This window comes from Teleopsis dalmanni, chromosome 2 (genome assembly GCF_002237135.1).
Source record: "Teleopsis dalmanni isolate 2A chromosome 2, ASM223713v2, whole genome shotgun sequence".
NCBI classification, from domain to species: Eukaryota; Metazoa; Arthropoda; class Insecta; order Diptera; family Diopsidae; genus Teleopsis; species Teleopsis dalmanni.
This window is the reverse complement of record NC_051847.1, coordinates 176,173,165-176,196,678: the sequence shown is the minus strand read 5'-3', so window position 1 is coordinate 176,196,678 and position 23,514 is coordinate 176,173,165. Positions and strand designations below refer to the sequence as shown.

Genomic DNA, 23,514 nt, shown 5'->3' with positions numbered 1-23,514 from the left:
TTCGAGTTCTTTTGGACAACGGAAGATTTCTCCTCCTTAATAGTGTAATAATATGAATATTAATCAAGTCAAAAAATCGTATGGGTCATAATCAATTAGGTTGGATTTTAAATTTATGTTAATTTGATTTTGATCAAAATCTGATATAGAATTTATTCGTTAGAACTCCCACATCTTACTTAAAATTTAATTTGAATAGAGGCATTGTTTTTCCTTTCTGCAGAAAATATCTATTACTAAACTGACCTCGGCCCATTTCATATGACTACTTCTACTCCCTTTGAAGTCGCATATTTGCTGTGAAAAAATTGAAAAATAATGGTTTTTTGTGTCAAGCCTGCCAGGCTTAAACTTGTACACAATCACGTAAACCGAAAAATTCGTTGCATTGAAATCAAAGGAAAAAGGAATTTTGCCACCAAATTCGCAAGAAAGCAAAGTAGAAAATAAAAACGTTGAAGTATGACAAAAATGTATTTATGCAGTTATGCGCACAGTAAATCTGACCTAGTATCATCTACAGCTACTTCCTTATCCTGCCAACCAACAAAGATAAAAAAATTCCTTTCCACTTTTTGTCGGCACACTTTTGGCAAGGAATGCACGAGGCACATTTATTTGTCTCCGTGCGGCGGTGTGCTCTCGCATCGTCCTTTGTGTTAGGTGCCGCAAAGTGAGTTAATTTGCTGCAGTAACGCGACTGGCAGTGTTCAGTAGTTGCATTCACTTAGCCAAAATGTTGCAATTAAGCAAATCCGTTTAAAAGTTCTTTATTTCACAATGAAATAATTGTTTCACATAAGATTCTTCTTATGTGAATAGTTGGTTCTCTCTGTAGATATTGTTGTGGTACTTACCATCATATTGTTAATTGTAAACTTAAGCTCTGCACGTGGCCGTGACGGTAGAGTGCTGCAGTTGGCACGTAAAATATCTCCAGGCTCATAGCGCGTGTGTTCCGTAAAAAGTTGGGGGCGTTTATCAGGAAGCTCTGCAATAAAAAAGAAATTATATATTATTTAGGAAATACGGTATTATGAATGCTATCAATATTTAATAGAAAGTTTATTATGCTGTCATAATAAAAACAACAGCAATAATATCAATTTATTTCTATAAATAATCGTAGATGGATTAAGACTAAACGAACTTTAGAAAGTCAGCTAGGTTTAACAATAATTCCTACATATTCATTACTTTACATATGCATTTATTTTGCAATGCTTATGCATCCTTACAAATTGAGTTAATTTATATATAAATATTTACGATAAGTATAGTTTGAAGTTGAAAGCTTTCGGAAAAATATACTTATTGGTGTGTAAGTAAATTACACTGCAAGTACTATCCTTGGAAATTTGGTCCATATATATATAAATACTTATGAAAAATATAGCTTGAAGTTGAAGGCTTTCAAAAGAAATAGACTCCATGTCTGCATGCACATCATTGTAAATATTAGTTTTGGGAATTGAGTTCATATATATATAATTATTAATAAAAGATAATTTAAAAACAAAAGTTCTCCGAAGAAATACACTTCAAGTCTGCATGCATGATAAGTGCAGATCTTTGTTTAATTAAACAATTTACCGACATTTTACACCTACTTACCAACGTACACCTAAAGAAATTCGATAACTATCTACTGTTACTGGCAGGGAAATATATATCAAGGTTTGCCCAATGCCTTACTTTATATAGTACATATATTTTTTTTAAGTTCTTCAAGTCCTTCAGACTTCTTTAATCAGTAACATATCTAATTAATACTATTTATTGTAGTAAATACTCCACAGCAAACGCTTCATTATGGTGTTATCTCATTGTAAATTAGTATATATTAAGGTATAACATAATGTCGCAACAAATCTTTCATTAAGGTTATTATCGCAATAATATTCCGCAATAATATTCTATGATTAAAATCATATAAATCAAAAGAATAGACTAAATAAATCAGTATTTAGTGCCCATCATTGTATATATCATTTCTTATACATTATATGTAGTTATATATCTCAACCAAGAGTTTTAGGTTTGAGTTCTTTTTTGATTGTGCGACATACCAACTGCGGATCAGTATATACATTGTAGTTATATATCTCAGCCAAAGCCTAAGCTATAGCTGAATATGTATGCCAATTGCACATTAAAATTTCATTTTTTGCAATTATATATTTTAGCTAAAACTGAAACTTGAATTCAGTTCCTATTTAAACAGCTACACAGCTTTTATGGATTTCGTCTATGTAAGAGCGCATTTGTTTATTCATTACAAACTGCACATTCTGCCTGATTGTAGTTTTTATTACAGTACTCTAGACACTATCTCTATACACATTGAAAACTAAAATTCCAACTTAAAAACTTCACTGCAGCCTTTATTTTAATATTTTTGAATGGTCTTTTAAGACACTTTCAAGTATTTATGTGTTCATTTAGCCAGTGTGTATACATAATAATTTCTTAATTTCTTGTGTCTTCCCAACTGCATTCTAAAATAAGCTTTCGCCATATAATACATTTCACATTACTTTATATACCCAGTCTCCTTTCATATGTGCTGACGCAGATACTGTGGAAACTTATTGCCACTGGCACATATTAAGACATTTATACGTATTCAATTTGACACTCAGAGAGAGCATACATCATAAAAATATAATATTTTGTCTTAACTTCGTTGCTTTTTTGCTAATTTTATGAGTTTTTCGAAAAGTTCTTCTGCTTTGAAGCCAAAAATTTATATGACTGAACCAAGTGGCTAAAACACAAAAAAAATTATATATATGTACGTACATATGTATATATATATATATATAGTGAATTATATGGAGAATAAAAAACATTTTACTTAAGTAAAAGTTTTAGATTGTGTGCGTAGTGTAATATTTTTATAAGTCAGCTCAACTTTTTAATTAAGTCACCAACAAAGTCAGCAGAGGCAATATCAGCCCTAATGGCATTGGTGCTGGCAATGGCAATGGCATTCTTAATGGCTATGGCTACATCATCAACTGCAAGCAAGCCAGCTACAAAGTAACTAATGAAGAAAATAATTTCCATGACAAAGGCAAGTTAGACAACTTTGATATTCCACTTTGATAGAAGTGTGCAATCGCATCCAAACTGAGGGTATGTACATTCCAACCCACAGCTAACTACAGGATTTGTGCTTGGTATTTACTAGCTACTAGGTTGCTACGTGATGCTTATGCAAATTAAAAACACATTTTCACTAGAAGATTGGTTAAGCCTATACTGAATTGTGTTGACCTTCTTCTTCTTCTACTTCAGGAGAAATATAATACATACACAGGCATACACACTCTTGTAAAGAAACTAAATAAAATTCAAAATATTTAAAATATGAAATAAATGAACACTTTTTCTGTAATGAGGGTCACTGCTGACCTTTCAAGTTTAATTTTGTTTCAGACCACAAGAGGTTTTTGACTGTGCAAGTTAATGGCATTAAGTGATTAAAAAAGTAACGCATACGCAGTGGTGTGCGAAGTCGCACTAATTTTCACACTGTTCTGGGAAGGAGTAAAAATAAAATTAAATAAACCCACATCAAAAGTTCGTTTTGATTGCCATTAATTTAAATTGAACTACAGGATAAAGTGCGCGTGAAATAATACTGAAACTCATATTTTGTTGCTCTTTCAACGCCTTATAATTTTAATTTATTTTAATTTTCCATTTACACTTAAAAATTAATTTCAAAATAAATAAACGTATTTATGGAATTTTTTTTCACAATTTTTTATATCTGCTTTTAATAGAAAACTTTTAAAATAATTAAACTTTCGCTTTTTGAGAGAGAATTTCAATAACTTTATACTCTTACATTTATTTCATATTTGTAATTAAAAAAAATGTATACTAAAATAAATTAAAATTTTATAATAGTGGTAAAATATATATGAATTCTTTAAAAATATGTATTTATAGTAATATCGAATATTTATTCCCATTTATATGCTTTTATTAAGAGTGCTGCTATTAACAAGGAGAATAATTTAAATAAATTATAATAATTAATTGGAAAAGGATAAAAATTAATACAAATTTATATTAAATTTCCCTAAAATATATTTAATTATACTGTATACCGAATCAATACTTAAGTACAAAAATAAATAGGATATTAAAACTTTTGCATAAATAAATTTAAAAATTTAAAAAAGTTGTTATAAAAAATATCGAATATATTAACACAAAATATTGTCTATAAAGACTTCATTAATAGAAACAATAATAATAAAATATGAAAAGATTACTTTTCTTGCATAAAATTTGAAACTTTAATAAAAAGTATCTTTATTTTTGATAACAATTCACCTTAAGATCTTTAGCTGATTTTCCACTACATAAAACAAAATGTCTTTTGTTTTTATGTTAACAGTTAATATCTCTAACAAACACCAACTTTACTCATATACTTCCGCGCTCTGCATTCTGTGTGCACATTATCCTTCTGACTCCAGTCAAATAATAACGCAACCCGACAGATACTATTTTGTGCTGTTGGCAGGAAAACATAGTGAAACCACAGCATCGAGAATTAGCATAACTATGTGCAGATATTATCCTTGCTCTAGTCTTGTTGAAGTGAATAATGCAAGAAGTTTCTTATGTTTTATTTTTGTTGAATGCGCTCGAATTAAGCGCAGAAGTTTTTATTTATTGTTTATCCTTTTAAACTGATTTAACCTCAATGAAAGTTGCCACATTATGCGTGTTAATTTTAATTTAATTTTTACGACAATTTTCTTTGCAAAAAATTATAATTTATAATCAAGAAAATCAGAGATGATTTTATTTTTAATACATGAATATAAATATTATATTAAATTTGAATTACCATTATAGCCATTTTATTAAATAAAAAATTAAAAAAAATTACGAGGTCAGTTTAATAAGTCGGTGACACCCTGCTAAGAGTCTTGGGTGTGTTCTTCAATGAATAGACGGTTTGCCATATTTATACGGAAGAATCAGCTCATTGGTTAGACAATTAGAATGGTGATTACCAGGAGCAAACCTTTCGGTTTTAAACAACTTTTCTGTCAGATTATTTTTGTCTATGAACTTCTACCATAACAAGGTTCTGGTTTCACAGAATTATATGACTGATCCAATGCCTGTAAAACTGTCTAATTGTACCATAATATTTTCTTTTAGTAAATTTTAAGACTTTATATCAACTAAACTATAATACTCGTCATATTGTAAGCAATTAAGTTTAAAGTTAAATTCTTTTGCTACAATCCTCATACAAAAATTTAATATATTAACTGAAACTACATAACTACATAAGGGATCCCTTTCCAACCCATAATCGCTGACCATTATTCTTCATTTTTGAAGATGCCATGTTCTTTCATTGTTGAATGCCATTTTAATTTTTGTCTTAAATGCCACAAATTTATTGCGGTACTAATATTGCGGCAGCAAGTCATTTTGATTAAATATCCTTGAATCCTAGCAGCAAAATAACACTTAAGCTTGGATGCCTTGCAGAATCACATATGCCAGACAAGAACAAAAACAAAAAAATACCAAAACTGGTAAACTCCAGACAAAGACAAGAACAAAAACAATGATAACAACAACAACATTGAGAATGTGTGTGGTCATAGAAAAATCTGTATTCAGTACTATGAGAAGAGCAAATAGCGCTAGAATTTCAGCAATTGGGTCTTTAGAGATTACAGCACTCGAAAGTAAAGCCTAAAAGTTGTTGTTGGAATTCAGTGGTGAACGAAATTACGCTAGAGACTAAAATAGCTTAAATTCCGAACGCAAATACTATTCAACACATAAATACCTACAGACAACCGACACATTATTACACACAAACATACAATGCACAAGAATAGAAAAATTACTCAACATGTTTATTAAAACACAAGGTTTGTGTGTGTACATGTGAGTATATGTGTATAATTGTGCTTTATCTCACACTTCGTACTGTACAAATATGGTTTATTGTCTGCTGAAGATGTTCTTGGCTTGAATCTCTCTCATGCCATTCTTGAATAACAAGAGTTGTTGTTGTTGTGTTAAATCTGATTTATTTGTTGTTGTTTTTAGTTGTGTACAATTTGTACAGTATTCTTTTATATATTTTTTTCTATTTGGAGCTTTGTATATATACTTTCGGTTGCTACTTATGCTTATGCGGTTTTCTTTAATTTTTTAATTTTGTGTTGAGCACTTAGCTAGATATTGTATCTAATATAATTCTATTTGTTATAAAAAAAATTTACAAAAAAATATAATAATAAATATATCATTCGAAATTTAATAGTGAATTTTCTATAAAAATTTTAAACTTTAATTATTAATTAATCTTTAATACAAAAATTTATAATTTCTTTGTAGTATAGTTAATTTGTTAAAAAAATTTTAAACTTTAATTATTAATTTAATCTATAATTCAAAAATTTTAATCTATTTATAATAGAAAACCAGAGTATATAAGTTTGCTTCAAACCCTTTTATATGAAACTACACCACTTTTATATGAAACTATGTAATACAAAATTTTTTACTTTGCTCTAGAGCAGGGCTGTCCAGAACAGAAGTGATCGCGGGCCAATAAAAATCACTATACAGACTAGAGGGCCGCAGAACATATACATAAGTTCATAGTTGTATCATAGAATACTGTTAAATAATATTAAATTTAGCTTTATTAATTTATTAATTTAAATTCATTTCTTTGGCATACCATAAAAATAAAATAATTTAATTTTACCAAAGTACACCGAAACAAAATTTTAGAGGATTAGAAAAATGTCGCGGACCGCATAAACATTAGCCGCGGGCCACATTTGGCCGTGCTTTGTACAGCCCCGCTCTAGAGCACAAAATCTCAGTAGTTATTAAGGCAAAAAAAAATTAATTTTAGTTTTTCATTAATTTTGCACTTCATTCCCAAAATTCTCAGTTCCACTGATATTAAAGTGTCTTGTGTTAAAAAAAAATTTTTTTCTTTATTATTTTCATTTCATAACATGCAAAACGATAAATTTAAATTATTTTAAATAACATTTTATGTACAAGCACAAAGGGAATTTAATTTATATGCCAACAAAAAAAACATCTTTAACTGACACTCAAAGCGGAAGAAGAAGGAAAGAATAAAAAGAATTTCAAGACAAAGAACAAATCCTACCAAAAAATAAATTAATTTACAAGAAAATCCCACTTCATAAAACAAAAGGATACGCAAACACAAGCAACACAATAATTACCAGTTCAACTGAAGCGTCTATTTTTGTTGTTGCTTTTATTTAAGCGATATTGTTGTTGTTATTGCTGTGACTGCTTTGCCACAACAGTTAAAACAGTGAAACCTTAGGCCTCGTAACGAGCAAATCTATTCTTAGTTGCAAAATTAACTGGCAGAGCAAAGTAAATGTCACGAATAAATCCGTTTAAGTTTATTCTTACGCTAAATATACACATACAAATACTGACACACTAACGCACTCGAACACATACACATAAATACCACCTCTACATAAAGCACAATCAACCACTTAAGTCAGAGAATTCTGAAATCGTAGCAACGCGAATCGAATACGCTGTCAGAACAGTAAATATTTTGCCTTATTTAGTGACAAACGAAAATAAAGATTAATACTGGCTGCCTTCGAATCCGCTGCGGCTCAGTTCTCCTAAAATTCACTATAACAACAGTCGTAAATGCTGCCTAATAATGTCGCTACTTTTGATTTCACTTCAGTTAAGTTATACGTTGTTATTAGCGTCGTTAAGGTTTTGTAAATACGCTAAGGCACATCGTATACATTTAAAGATAACGAAGAGAACGTTGCGTCGACGGTGATGGTGACGTTGACGTTAGCGTTAACTTTATTAGTTCATCTATGTTACAAATACAATGACACAGTAACCCAAACTCAACTAACAACACTTCTTTGTATCTGCTTTGTTATTATTAATATTGCAGTCACTGTCGCTATGCCCGCTACTCCATCTTCTCTGCTACTCTGCTATAGCATAATGCAATGTTATATTGTTCTCATAGGATTTTTATTTTTACTTTCTTTTTGCTTTTATTTTCGTGTTATTGCGTTGCGTTTATTAGTTCTCAATGTTCATTGTTGTTGTCATCATTGCCACTTGACGCTTGATTTAACCCACAATTGTCGCTGGCGTCACTTAGCCTGTAGTCGTTAGCGTCCTCTCCCCTCTCCTTCGCTTGCAAAAACTCGAAATGCACTGCTGTGTTGTGATTATTCAAAAACTTTGTTGTTTAATATTTTTTGCTGCTTGCAAGTGGCAAATGCACAAAATTAACAATTTTCCGTGCAGAACTCAGAAAATTTTGAAGTGGCTTAGGTGGCTAAAGTTGCTTGATGTGGATTAGCTTCGGAATGAGGTTAACTCTGAATTGTTAGAGTATTTCAACAAAGTATCTGGAATTGTACTTCCAATGTTGATGCAATCAATATTATTGAACGAGATTCGCTAAGTGCGCTGTGGGCATATATTTTCAACAGTAAGAAATAAGGATTCACATTTTGTGATAAGTTATATTAGGCGTTTTCTTTTGTAAGAATGTCGCAAAAGAACAACATAAAATAAGCACTACTTTCGATGTAGTGTTATTCGTTCAACGCTCCACTTTTTAGCCAACTGTACTGATTTTTACTACAGAGTTATCTGTCAGAAAATATACCTAATGTTTCACTCTACAATTTTTTAGCCAACTGTGTAGATAATCACTCCAGAGTTACATGTAACAAACTATACACTCTACATTTTTTAGCCAACTGTGTAGATGGTCACTTCACAGATCTATGGTACCTATCATAGATCATACCAAGCATACTTATCATTTTAATTTCACCGAGACTTTAATCACTGTATTATGTTCATTATATCTATAGCCGCCTACTTGAAGACAAACAGGAAACATCTTACTTTATCTTAAGCGTTAAGATAAAATGAGATAAAGTAAGGGAAAAGTGACAAAATCCAAAAATTATATAAATATCATTGTTTAATATCACCATGCAATACCTTTCAAAACATTTTATTAAATATATCTTTTAAAAGAAGGAAAAACAAAAAATTTAGCTCACAAATTATATTCAACTCGTTTTCACCACTTAAACTATTTTTAGGACAAAATGGAGGAATATGATTGGGATTCTCCGCAACCTAACTTCAAAAACGAATTTAAATACATTTGCAATACATTCTCAGCGATTTGGAATTATTGTTTGAAAAGCACAATTATGTATCTGAAGAGCACGCCATTATTTCAAGCTTATAAGACATTTGAGGAGTTCATAATTTGCAAAGTAAGTGATTCGCAAAAAATTTAAAATAGGCAATAAATTAAAATATATTTATTTAAAATCTCTAAAATAAGTGGGAAGGTCGTTTACCAGAGAGCCCCAAACCGGAAGTCACAAAGAAACTTAAGAAAGCACAATTACCAAAAGAGAAAAATGAGTCAAGTCTATTGTCACTGCTCTCGCAAAGAAGAAATTCGGATCCAACTTGTCTGGGACTTTACCTAAAGTTATTCGACAAAAATGATACACTTCTATCGGAGTTCCAAAAAGAATTGTTACTTAAAGCAAATGTTTATAAACCAGAGTTTAGCTCACAGCCTAAATCAAGTAATCGGATTTCGAATAAATTACGTACATAATAATTATGCAGAAAACCGCTATATGGCTTTCTATATAGCTTATTTTTAAATGTTTAGTAATTATTTTTTTTTTTAATTTTATTTAATACAATATTGTTTGTGTAGTTTTTGTAAAAGTTATGCTTTCACATATATTTGGAATGTTTAAGTATTATTCAGAAAATCTTTAAAGTTTTAAATAAAATTAATTACGTTAATATGAATTTTAAGGATATATCTATTTAAAAAGTCCTGTTAGCAAAATATGGATTCTGGATTTTTGATTATTTAATTATCGCATATTACATCCATTTTTGTATGAACTTAACAACTTGTATCAGAATTGAATTCCTCGTAAAGTAATAACCACTTTTTAATAATGACAGTAATATATTCGAAATATCACTACTGGTACAATAGGCACGACCTTTCTAGAAAAAGAAAACTTTCTACTGATACTCCCTTTTTGAAAAAAATGAGGTATTACAACTGACTATATTTACATTCATATTTCATATTGTTCACAATATTTCAGCTACAATATAAATTCATGGATCAAAAATTGCTAAATATATTGACAGTTGAATAACTGAAAAGTATTTATTATTTTTTTTTTAATAATTTTTTTATAAATATATAATTTTTTAGCAAACAATTATTTAAAATATAAATTAATATTATTAATTTTTAATATAAAAATTAATCATTATAATGATTAAAATTTATAAATAATTTATCGAATTAATATATAATTATTTAGTTTTGTTAATATTATAATAATGTTACGCAAAGCACCGTATATTTATCAATAGTACAACAAAAATTCCAATAATTCACTTTTGACAATGTAGTCAAAATTTCGATCCGTCAATATATCTACCAATTTTGAATATATTCAACCTCTATGAACAACGTATCTATATATTTTTAATTAAAGGAGATAGTGAAATATGACAGGTCTTTGTCAAACCGAATTGCTAAATCTGTTAGTTATGATCCATGAAAGTAAACTTAGAAGTTACCATCTGAACGTGTGACTCAAAAATGGGAAGCGGAACGAGAACGAATATTTACACGAGAGATAGCCCTGCAAATTCAAACTAGTACTATTCATCCTTCGAATATCACTTTATTAAGCAGACGTGAATATGTTACAATTGAATATAAGACAGTGAAATTGAGTATTTTTTCATACCCCAGTATCATACCCCAGTATTTTTTCACAGAATTCTACCGTGAAGGTGGTGCAACGATGAAGACTAAATAGATTTCATTATTCACTTTCTATGTTATTTTTCAAAACTACTGACGAAGTGATTTCAGTGTCTAAAAAATCATTTCTTCATTAATCTAATAGACATAACAAGAGTAGATTTGTCCAATTTACCCAGCTTTATCTAGAGTATCAAATGGTTTAACATGGATAATATCAGTAGGTAATAATACTTCGTATTACTCAGCTCTCAGAAGCAACTTTGAATGCATCATAATGGGCAATAGATGTCTTCGAGTAAAGATGCTGACAGTTATATCAGCACACACACTTTCAATCTTACCTAATCTAACATAGGCAAATATATTTGAAAGTTTTGGAAGAAATTTTCAAAATGATCCACATTAAACAACTTATCTCCGATGTGAGATCGTGGTGATGCAAAAAAATTTTTTAAAATTAGAAAGCCAATCAAATGTGTTTTTACACTGCATATAGATTATCCATAGTGATTGCCAAACTTTTAGCCGATATATGATCCTGGTGAAACAAACATTTCTTTTTCTGCAAACGGAGAGATTTTCCAATAATTACGACGTTCAGTTTACCTATTAATATTACATATATATAACGCTTAAGTTCTTGTTTGACTTTCTTCGATGATAATCAGTGTCTATAAACTCGGTTATTTTATTTTTTAATATTGTCTATATATTGTCTATAGAATATAAGTTTATTTGATGTACAATGGGAATAGACACGTTTCATTAATCTAGTCTTTTTAATGTTAATATGAAAAGGAAATGTATTTCCGGAGTACTACCAGCTGCGGTCGCTGGCCTATTTATTCCATATAGTTGGGCGACTATAGTTTAAGCGAATATAGTTCAATCGTGCATTGTGCTTAACTTTGATATTGAAGTAACATTTTTTTAATATGAATTGCTTGTATTTTGTTTTCAATATTTTGAAATAATATAAGAAAAAGTCAATAAAATAAAAACAGATATTAAAAAATTTTTAATTTCGTTTCAGAAAGTATGTAGCTAGCTTTAATATAAAAGTTTTAGTAATTCATAAGCTCAGGCGCCAAGAAAAGTACTCACAAATGGGAGAAGCTGAGAAAGCACGTTGTTATCCACCACTGATATGCCATATACAAAAAGCTTTTCTTTGGTTGCTTATGTTAGTACTTCGAATTGGTTATGGACTTATTAGAATAGTGTTACGCTTTGTTGTTGTACTAGTGATATCTAATATTATAGCATACTTTATTTTCTCATCTGTAAGTTGAAACTTGACTTATTAAATTTTCTTTTATTAAATGAGTGTCAAATATTTGGATAATTAGATTGAAGAGGAGCAGCGAACGCAACAGCCAAAGCAAGTGAAGCCAGCAGTAATCCAAGCAGTAAGTTCCCGGCTTGAAGTGCGCATAGCACTTCCGCAAGCGCCACCACAGAAGCAACAACGAACTGCACAACAGTATCGTTCGCCAGGACCTCAACCTAATCTTAATACAGGAATAAGACCCGATCCAACGAATGAAGACGTAGATTCTTGGGAAGAAAAGGCTGTTATTCCAGACGAAGGGGAAGATTGAATACAGCCGAAGAAAGTCGTGATCTCTAGCTTAAAAGAAATCTCCTTAAAAAAAATAGATCTATATCGATATATGAGTGCAATATATTAAGCTTGGCTTAAAACCTGGCTAAAAAATTTCTATCGAATTTGCTAATATAACAGTTCAGCCTTGAGCATGGTTCGATGGTTTTCTAAATATGTAGTAATTTTTGGAAATACTTTGTATAACTTTAGGAAGTATATTTTTAAATTGTAATTAGAATTTTAGTCAAAATCAAAAGCAGCATATAATTCTATAACTTATATACACATTCATTTTCATTTTGTTAAAATTAATTTGTCCGAAACTAATGAGAACAAAATTATACTAACCGATTTCGTTTAACCAAAGTTATTTTTTTTGTTTCTACTAATCAAAGCAAACCAATCTAATGATACTATCAGTACCGTTAAAAAAATATATATTAAAGAATAAGTAGTATAAGTGATATATATGAAAGCTGACTATATAAGAGCAATTGACCATATTAATATTAATGGTAAATAAAGAATTGAAGTAGTGACCAATCACCTAAACAAAACCATAAGCTTAGCATAACATTTGTCGTTTAAATGAGCAAATCAGATATAAATTCCTCCACTCGAACACATTTACTGTCAAGTATATTGCCCACAAGTTTTTCAGTAGAGGCAAGCTGCACTACCTATTCTTTCTTATATAAATTTATTTGTACCCTGATAAACAATTTGGTCCCAGACACAATTAAGAAGATCTGATGTATATTTCCCGCATCTTTTATCTGTTTAAAATCTTAGTTCAGGAACTAGACTTAGGAATCACTTTTTCTGTATTTATGCCAAAGACATAAATAGTAATTGATAGATTAATCCATTTCAATACAAATAATAACCCTACAAAAGGTTGATCTGCAAAGCGATATTTTCGTTTCGGAACATTTCACTGCAGATGCATCGATGCAATAATTTAATGCTCTGTTATTACACAAATGGCAGATTTGTCCAAACTCAAAAGATCTTTATTAGTTTATCTATTAAATACCTTTATAAATAGTCTTTAAATAATGTCATGATAAGTCATGATGTAAGAACCTAAGCAGTTCACACAAGATAGAAGGAATCAAAAACTTCTGTCTTGATTTTTTCATTAAATACAGGCTAAGAAGTTATATTAACCTCACAATCTTCACACCTATTCTTAAAGTCATATCGCCACAATGGTGAAAATATAAGACTTTAAACAGTACGAACATGTTTAGATCATGAAAGTGTGATCCTAAATATGTCTGCTGAAATACTACTGCTGCATAGTTATTATACCTATATTACTTTTCTTCATTTAACCATAACCATTTCGGAATTAAGAGTCTTCATTGCTGGTTGATAGTTTATACACTCATATTACCATTCTTGACTTGATCATTGTGGGTATAAAATATCTTTAGTGTTGTTTACATGCATATATATATATATAATATGATTCTAAATTTGACCATTCTGGATTAAATTGCCTTCACTGCTGCTTGCTGCTTGCTTGCTTCTCTACAAACCACTATAGTGCTATTCGAAGGTCGATTTATACAAAATAGTACTAGTCTGTATGTCAGCATAAAGTACGCGTCAAATGTCAGGAAGAAGGTATGAGTATGTTATCTGCTTCTGCATCTAATATAAGCCCGCCCTCATTCTTGTCTTTATCTTTCAGCTGTCTCTACAGATAGTAGCTTAATCGTTGTCTATCTTGAATAGATAAATTCATAGCATAGGTTGGGCAAGGGTAATTGCAAAAAATATTCGTTATATCGTTAAAAGCTTTTCTTTATCAATTATTTATTCACAGTTTTTAACCTCAACCTTTTCCAAGGAATTTATATAAACAAACATTTTCTTTATTGACTATCACTTGATATTCAAAATGTTGTGAAAATATTTTAAGAATTCTAAAAAAATATTTACCGAAGGGTGTATTAAAATTCCAAAAATATCATAAATATCTCAAGGTAATATTGCTATGTACTCATATTGAGCAAAACTTTTTACTCCTCTAACCCGATCCTTAAAACTAGTCACAAGGATATTAACATATGCAACAGTGTTTTTCTTTCCGTATCATTTTAATAAAATCAATAGAAAATAAAACTTTCTGTTGATATGGAAGAGTAACTGAAATTTTTTTACACTACGACTGTTTTTGCAGTTCACAAAATATTACTAAGTCCTCGAAGCTATTTGCTTTTGTCTCCTCGAGTATCTTATTTTGCATAATGCCAAAGTAGCCAAGCGTCATGTCGCCACTATTGAACATGTTTGGATATATGGAAATAATCTAGGAGTCGAAAAATTGGAAAATGGCATTATGCGAGAATTTCGTTGCAGTTTTGTTATTTTTCTTTTTCTCAGCTTTTGGCATACTTCAAACTTTCTGTATTTAAATTTTTCCAAACGAATTTTAAAAAAGTCGCCTTGATACATGCCAATAGCATGAGATGCAAATGAAGCGTTGCAGTATTTGCATCATGAAATTTCAGGGTAAATTAAGTGAAGCTACGATTATGAGAAAATTTAAATTTTTTAAAATTTCTTTTATAAAAATTAACAACAGAAATTATTTAAGATATTTTAAAGTTTTTCAAAACTTTTTAAAATATATTTGTATTATATTTACCTTATAGAATTAAAGCAGGTTTTTTTAGGTATGATGTATAATACCAATTTCTACTTTAAATCAACAAAAATTTAAAGCAAAATTCTAGTATAATAAATTTAAAGAAATTTTATATCAAATGAAACAAATTTCAACGTAAACAAGCTAAAAATAGGTTCCACAACAGATTAAAAAAGTTCCAATCCTTTACGTTAAATTATATCAGCAATTGTAAGGATTCAGTTGGGACTGTTAGACTATTGTGTTATTGTATAAGAACTCAAGTGAGTTGACTTGCTTCCTAAAGAGGTCCAGAAGCTGACTCAGATTATCAAAAAAGTAAACAACCCATAGCAGAGTGAGTGGTCATCATACATCCGCTAGACAGTTACAAAGCAGATGGGAAGAAATTCAATTGTCTTCTCCACAACTATTATATGAATGATTAAACACGAGATTTAAACTCCTTTACGCTCTCCTAAATGGCAGTAAACCGTGAATAAACATACTATAAGATTGATATCTTTACAGGCCATCTCAAAGCGCGGTGTACTTTCAACAGAACTTTACATAAGTTGAGTCTTCCCACCTTATATTAAATTGCTCAAAACAGAAAGATTTCAACACCTGTGTGCATGCTGCCAGCGATATGCCCAGATCTTTCATATGTTGAAAATGAGTAACTAAAGCACTTCATCTACTCTGCTCGTATGTCTGCAATTACCGACAACATCCCTAAAACCGAAACCTAACAGTAAGGAAATGTTAAACTATTTCGACATCTCATACAGGGATGTGTAGCAGTCTAAAATCGTCCTAAAAAAATTAGTTTAAACTAATCTAAAATTACATTAAGCTTAAGCACTTTGAAGTAGCTAAAAAACTCCACTCCCCACACTCTTACCTAATGAGGAACCTCCTAATAGTCAAGTATCTATGGATAGAAAATTCAAATAAGGTTTTTTGTCAACATTGAGAATTGAAGAGTTATAGTAAATATTCGTTACAGTAGGACTGATGAGGTTAAGGCTGCACGTATGGCCGTAAGCACAAGCCTTCATTTTGAATACGCTTTAAAACTAAGAGCTGATGATGCAACTACGTCATACCTATAATAGAAAAAACCAAAACTATAATACACCCAGTAAGAACTTATTTATGTGAAACATGGAGATTTTACAATATAAAATACACATACAATATACATCGGTGCAAGAAATAACAAAAAACGTGACATGTCGAAGAAATAATGTGGTGACAGTGTATTGAAGAATCTCAAAGAAATGAATATCAGTCACCCGAGAGCCAAAGCAAAAATACAGGGAACAATGAAAGGGGTTGTAAAATAAAGTTAGGTTCTAAATGAACGGTTCAGCTATGATAATAATAATGTTGATTTGCTGTGTGCTATTTTTGGCATAGGTAAAATATCATTCTGATAGTACTCAAAACAGGACTGAATTAAGGACTGTGGGTGATTTAATGTACTAAAGAATACTGAAGGTTACTTCAAGCTAATATTAAGAATTGTGGAATCGTAAGAACAATATAGAAATTTTTGGTAATCAATCACATTCTTATTAAGTAATATATTTTATAAAGAATCTCTACATAACTTATCTTAACGTTTAATTAATTTTTGTATATTTTTATTATTATTATTTCCTTAGTCTGGCTTATTATAGTTCCTTTTAGTTATGTTATGTGGTAAATTTTTTTTCAGAATTTATTAAAAAATTGTAATTACAAAGCATGTTTTAGCGATGTTTTTACAAAATGAATTAAAACTTGCTTAACTATATCCCTTCTCTTCACTTTAGTTTACGAAACAGTTTTAATTTTAATATTAAACTCCAACCCCAAACTGACCTTATTTGAAAATTAAACACAGCACATCCGCTAGTTTATAATATAAATCTACCCTCTGCTCTCTGATCTGGCCCAGTTTAGTTGAAATTATGTTTAAATTATTTGCTTTTTCACCTAAAACTTATGAGTGCGTAAAATATTTCCGTAATCGCTGTAAAGTGAAGTAAAGTAACTGTGACGCACAGAAACTGACTGCGAGTGCAGGGCAGGATACGCCTCACTCGAAACGTTTATCTATGAGATACGCAATGACCTGTTAATGGCAAAATTTTCACAATTTCTCAACAAAATCTTTTGCGACTTTTCACTTTAGCAACATCATCATCATCATGTTCATCGCCAACACATTGGCAACAACACCAACAACAACAACATTTAAATGCCAACACTGAACATCAGGCGTCGGAGGCAGCTCTGACTATCCGACTTGGCTTGATATGGTGCGGTGTGTTAACGATTTGCGTTAAATTTTACTTAACTTTAAAGATAAAATGAAATGAAATACCAAATTACAAAAATGTAAATTATTAAATAAGTCAAGAAAAAAAAGAAACCAAAACAAAAAAGGTAAAAAGAATTTGCCATTCTCTCCACAGGTAGTTATGCACTTACGATTAGAGTCGGAGCGATTTCAGAAAAATAAAAAAAAGAAATCTTATTTCTGAAGTGGGCAAAATAAGTGGCAGCTTTTTTAAAACACAACACCGAAGTACGGAAAACGCTTCCTTAGTCTTTGTATCTGTTGCCAAGTCTGTTACGGAAGAGGATTAGGGCAGAGATACCCTGCTTTGTTGTTGCTTTGATGTTGCTGTTTACTTAATCATGGCACAGCATGAATTATCAATGAAAACATTTTTTTAGTTTTTTTAAGCTCACTTGCCTTCAATTGCTCTACCTGTAGTCAGGATAATGCAAAATTTTGCTCCTTGCCGTCTAAAAGAAATCTTCCACATAATGTGGCTAGCAAGTAATTCTGAATATCACATTTTAAAGGTACATAAACCGAGTGCTTAGCACAATGTTAAAGCTTTACGCCGTAAATGTCCTTGTGTTGTTGTTGTTGTTGTTGTCGACTTCAATTTGCAATGTCCTTTTTGGTTTTTATATTTTTTTTTTTTTGAAATTTAATAATTTTTTATGCGTCGTGTAAATTGCCATAAGTAATCAATTTACTGTCCTGTTATCCTTAATAATTGAGAAGCTTTTAATTTACTTTATTTTTGCATTTTTTTATGTAAATAAACTTTTTTTACTATATATTATATTAAATAATAATTGCAGCGTTTAATACTTACCCACAACCTGCATCATGGCAGCTGCATATGCGGTCGAAAACAGGGGCGCATCTGCAGTTACTTCGCAAGAGAAGTTTCCGGACAAACCGAAACCCACATTTCGAATTAGCACTTGTGTCGCATTCGAACTGGTCACCTGTCAGTAAAAAGTTAGTTTAAATTATTTTAATTTTAATTTAATTTAAAAAAATTACTGAACGTTAACTATAAGTTTTTAATTTCATAAAATAGGTTTAAAGCGTAATTCATATTGAAGGAGCAAAAAAATTGTTATATTTGATTTTAATATTTTTTTTAATGTATTATGTTTTATTTTATTTTTCATCTTATTTAATAATATTTTAATTTCATTTGTTTTATTTCATTAATGAAATGTTTACAATGTTTACTTAATTCTTATTATTTTATTTTATTTCATGTTCCTTTATTAAATTTTATATTATATTATTTTAATCCATTTTGATTTGATTCAATTTTATTTTGTTAAATTTTATAATGATTTATTTTAAATTATATTGTTTTGTATTATATTATACTATGTTATATAATATGAAATTACTTTATTTTAATTAGTTTATTTTATTTTTATTAAATTTAATGTACGTTAATGTAATATGATTAAGCTAATTTTAATTTAAGTTAATTTTATTTCATATTATTTTATTTCTAGTTATTTTATTTTATTTTTGTATATCTATTATCTAATTATTTTAATTTTGAATTTATTTTGTTATATTTTTATTCTATAAAATTATTTTTTAATATTTATTTTTTTTTATTATATTTGGTTTTATTTATTTATTTTTTTTTCTTTTCTTATATATTATTTTCTTTTAATTTGTAGATTTGATTTTAACTTATCATATTTATAATACAAATATAAATATTATAGAATATATTACATTATATTTTATAACATATTATCTTATTTCAATCAATCATAATTTAATTTTATTTTATTTTATATTATTTTATTTTAATTTGTTATATATTTCAGTGCATTGTATTTATTTTATTTTATATTTTATGTTTTGTTTTTTTTTTCTCATTTTATTTTGTATTATTTTATTCTAATTGAAAGATTTGATTTTAATTTGTCATATTAATTTTGTATTATATATTATATTTTATATTACATTATATTTTATAACATATTATTATTTTTTAATTAATCTTAATTTAATTTTATTTAATTTTATTTTTTTTATATTATTTTAATTTAATCTGTTACATATTTCAGTTTATTATTTTTATTTTATTTTATATTTTGTTTATATTATTCATATTATTTTATATATTTTTTATTTTAATTTATAAGATTTGAATTTAATTTATCATATTTAATTTGAATTATATACTATATTATATTTTATAACATATTATTTTATTTAAATCAGTCTTAATTTAATATTATTTTATTATATATTATTTTATTTTAATTCGTTGCGTATTTAAGTTTATTATTTTCATTCTATTTTATATTATTTTGTTTTATTTTATATAATTTATTTTATTTTATTTTAATTTGCATTTATTTTATTTCTTTTTTTTTGCTATATTATTTCAACATTTTTAATTTAATTATATATTACTTCAACTTATTTTATTTTAAATAATTTTATTTTGTTTTTTGTTTGTATTTAAATATCATTTTATTTTATCTTATTTTAATTTATATTTACATAATTTTAATTTATTTTATTCCATATAATGTAGTTTTATTTTTTTTTATTTTATTTATTTTATAATTAATAATTTCATAAGCTAAATAGTTGTAAATATTTATATAATTTAATCATTTATTTTATTCTATTTTTAATAATTATAATTCGCCATAGTTCAAGCACACGTTCATACACCACATTTAGATCTAAACTCTAATGACCAGCTTCTGTCTTTTAGATTAAAAATTTTAATCGAACGCTAAAATATTATCTTGAGATTATGTGGCGGTATCAGACTTTAATAAATTTTTTGAATAACCTCGAAACAGTCTACTAATATTGAAGAGTGTTCTCCTTATACTATGTGACATTATCCCCTGTTGATGAATAAAATCTTAAAACAATCCTTTATTTGAAATGGTTAATGAAATTAGGACAGATAAATGCGAGAATATACAACAACAAAAAGCTTTAAGAATATATCTTTTTTCTTAAACAATTCGATAATCTCTTGACTTTATGAAATATATTTAATATTTAGGGAGAAGGACCGAGCAGTCCAGTTTCTTATTCTTAGTTAACATTGATATTAATTATAATGTTACCTCACAAATGAATAAGTATGTAATATTCAATAGCTATTCAGAGATATATATTAAGTATTTATTCAGCTATTGAATTTACCTCAGTTTTGAATATATTTTGAGTCAAAATTTAAAATTTTATTTTATTTTATCCATATTAATTATGTCTCCTTTTTTAGAATTTATATACTTCATGTATAAGTTTTTTTCTATTTTACCTAGGAACTATTTTTCCTTATTTTATTGGTTTCTGTAAGAAATATTCTGTTTAAGTTTAATAATATTTGCATATCGAGTACTAAATCGAACTCTGATTTGCAGAAAAGCAGTTATGCTCTAATAAATAATATTTAACCAATTTACTTTGAATTATGGAGCTTCCTGCTTCATAGAAAAAATCACTATTCTCATTACGAGATTAAATTGCGGAAACTCATTTCGCTTAGATACTTCCTACATCTTCCGTATTCGTTGGGCTGATCCTGCAGAGTGGCAAATGCTTAATGGTTTCAACTCAACTAAACTAATTTTAAATCAAATTTCCGATTTACGTCGCAGGACCTCCAAAGCTGTTACTACTCACAAATGCACTTAAGTTTATTAAATCACCTTAAACCGCAAAAGAGTTGGTGAATTCAAAACTCAAAAAAAAAAAAAATAACTAAAACCAAAAATAAATAAAACTTTTTTGTTTATACAGAGAAATTAAACAAAAAAAAAATATTAAATAAAATGAAGTACGAAAATGAAACTGAAAATAGTCAACCGCAAAAAATTATATTTACCGCCAACCTGTTCATCGTCTGCATAATAACTTCAATTCACAATGAGAAATACTAACAAAACCGCACTAACTTAATATAAAAATAAAAGCAAAAAGAAAAAATTAAATCTTTTTTTTGGATGGAAAAATTCCATAAAACCGCACTAAATTTATAGATACTCTCGTCTATACTATATAAAAAATTTGCAACTTGGACAGACGGAGGCATGCAAATTTCAGGTGCAACAGCAGGAGAAACTTTTTCAATAATCTAAAAAGTAAAGTTGAGTTGACGATGGACTAAAAATATTTAATACTAGTAATGCTCGAGCTGCGGGCAAATTTCAAATGAAAACTTTGTGTGCGGGCTTCAAAAAGTAATGGCGTGGGTCTCTCATGCCTTTTCAATAATGATTACAAAAGCAACTAGAAGAAGAAATACAAAATGAAACAACCTGGAACTCTGCAGAAAACGGGGCGAAAACGGATGACAATCAGGCCCAAATAAAATGAGAATAAGGTGCAAAACTATTGCAATCTAAAGTTCCATAAAATACCGGTAAAAGCAATAATGAGAGCGCCATTGAATATGCATAAAAATGTAAATAAATAACCGCAGAATGTGGGCGAAACGCTCGGTATGGTCGGAAGACTGCTCTTAATTTTAAGTTTGCCAACACTGAGGAAGTGCACTAATTCTCTATAAAAGTTTACATAGCAAAAAATTATACAACTCCTTCCCAACGACGCAGTGAGCCAATGAGCCCGGACGAGCACATTTGCTGCCTCCTTTAACGTTGACGTTATAACTAAAATTTAAATACTGACTGCATTTTTTATTAATTTTTTTTCAAATTTATTTTTTAGTTTTTTGGCTTTTTGCAAAATTATTTTATTTTAGTTCATTTCATTATTATTAGTTTTTTTTTCTGACGCGCGGCTTGCATAAATTAAAATCCTTTGGCGGCAGCAACTAAGAATATTACAAATTTTCAATACAAGTTTCTTATTTTTTGGTTTTATTTTTAAAAAAAATTTTTACTAAAAATTTAAGCTATATAATATATTTTGTGATAAATTTTGTTTATTTTCCAACTGCCAACAAACAAGCAAAACGTACTAATGCAGAAAAGTAAACATACAAACATAGTCATATATGCGGAAGATACTCGTATAAGCGCTTATAGGAGTAGTTGCATAGATACATATAAATAGTCATGGATTCAAATTACTCATATCTACTCGTACTACTAAATATACATACAAACATATATACATGTATATATATACTTACATCAACGTGTATGCCGGGAAATGGAAAAACTTTTGTATTCGGAAACTCGCCAGGTGTGTAACGATAAAACTCCAATTGACCACGATAGAATTTAGCAGAGTAAAGTGGCGCACCTTCCAAATTGTAGAGACACCGCAATATGGCATGTTGCCCACGTCGCACAGCAGGTGGTTCAATGATTAAATTGACATTGCGCAGTGCACCCTCGACGATATCTGCCAAGTAAAAATTTAAATATTTCCATTTTTGAAAAAACGGCGTTGAACTTTCAAACAATAAATATCGTACATAGTATACATATATATATATATAAAAAAATATATAAACATTTTTTTTGTGTTTGATTTCCAATATGATTTTGAAAAATTTGCTTTACCTATGTACACTAAAAAAAAAATTACTAAAAAATATTAAACTTTTAAATACTTTCAACTTATAGCTTAACCAGCTTCCGAATTAATGTTGATTTATTTACAAAACGGCTTAAAGGATATTTAGTCCGGCAGTCCAGCAGTCCACAGTTATGATTTATGCGAGTATTATTCATTCAGACTTCTAGCAGAAAAACTCACATGCATGTTTTATGTGTTATTGGAGTAAATTTGGAGTTTAAATTTTAATGGAAAACCGTAAGTTTATATTTGTCAATTCGAAACAATTAATTATTTACAAAATGAAAGTTGAAACTATGCTCTATGGTTTGCGAAAAGTTTTTTTTACTGATAGGAAATGCAATTGCTTTATAAGTACTTATTTTTATTTTTTCTTAACATAAAAAATATTAAATATTTGCTTAAATTAATTCATGGATGAATTCACCATTTCGGGGAGAAATAACGTATGACTTAATAGTGTAGACTGTGGGGTCGTTAAGACACTATGGCCAAGAGTTAATAGGAAA

At 28.8% G+C, this 23,514-nt stretch overlaps 3 protein-coding genes across 3 annotated transcripts in view; 2 read left to right on the top strand and 1 right to left on the bottom strand.

Moving 5' to 3' along the window:
• The window catches only part of LOC119676231, an 87,257-nt gene that overhangs the window by 2,076 nt on the left and 61,667 nt on the right, over positions 1-23,514 (bottom strand). The window contains exons 2-4 of the mRNA XM_038087466.1: positions 22,614-22,828; positions 18,309-18,444; positions 858-991 (exon numbers count right to left, since the gene is read on the bottom strand). Coding sequence (XP_037943394.1) covers positions 858-991; positions 18,309-18,444; positions 22,614-22,828 — 485 coding nt within the window. The remainder of the gene's footprint in view (positions 1-857; positions 992-18,308; positions 18,445-22,613; positions 22,829-23,514) is intronic.
• LOC119683852 lies at positions 9,119-9,719 on the top strand. The gene is made up of 2 exons (XM_038097720.1): positions 9,119-9,350; positions 9,422-9,719. The coding sequence occupies exons 1-2, from the start codon at positions 9,177-9,179 to the stop codon at positions 9,704-9,706; spliced, it is 459 nt and encodes a 152-aa protein (XP_037953648.1). The 5' UTR covers positions 9,119-9,176; the 3' UTR covers positions 9,707-9,719.
• Positions 11,917-12,872, top strand: LOC119683853. Its single transcript, XM_038097721.1, has 2 exons — positions 11,917-12,183; positions 12,250-12,872. The coding sequence occupies exons 1-2, from the start codon at positions 12,007-12,009 to the stop codon at positions 12,499-12,501; spliced, it is 429 nt and encodes a 142-aa protein (XP_037953649.1). The 5' UTR covers positions 11,917-12,006; the 3' UTR covers positions 12,502-12,872.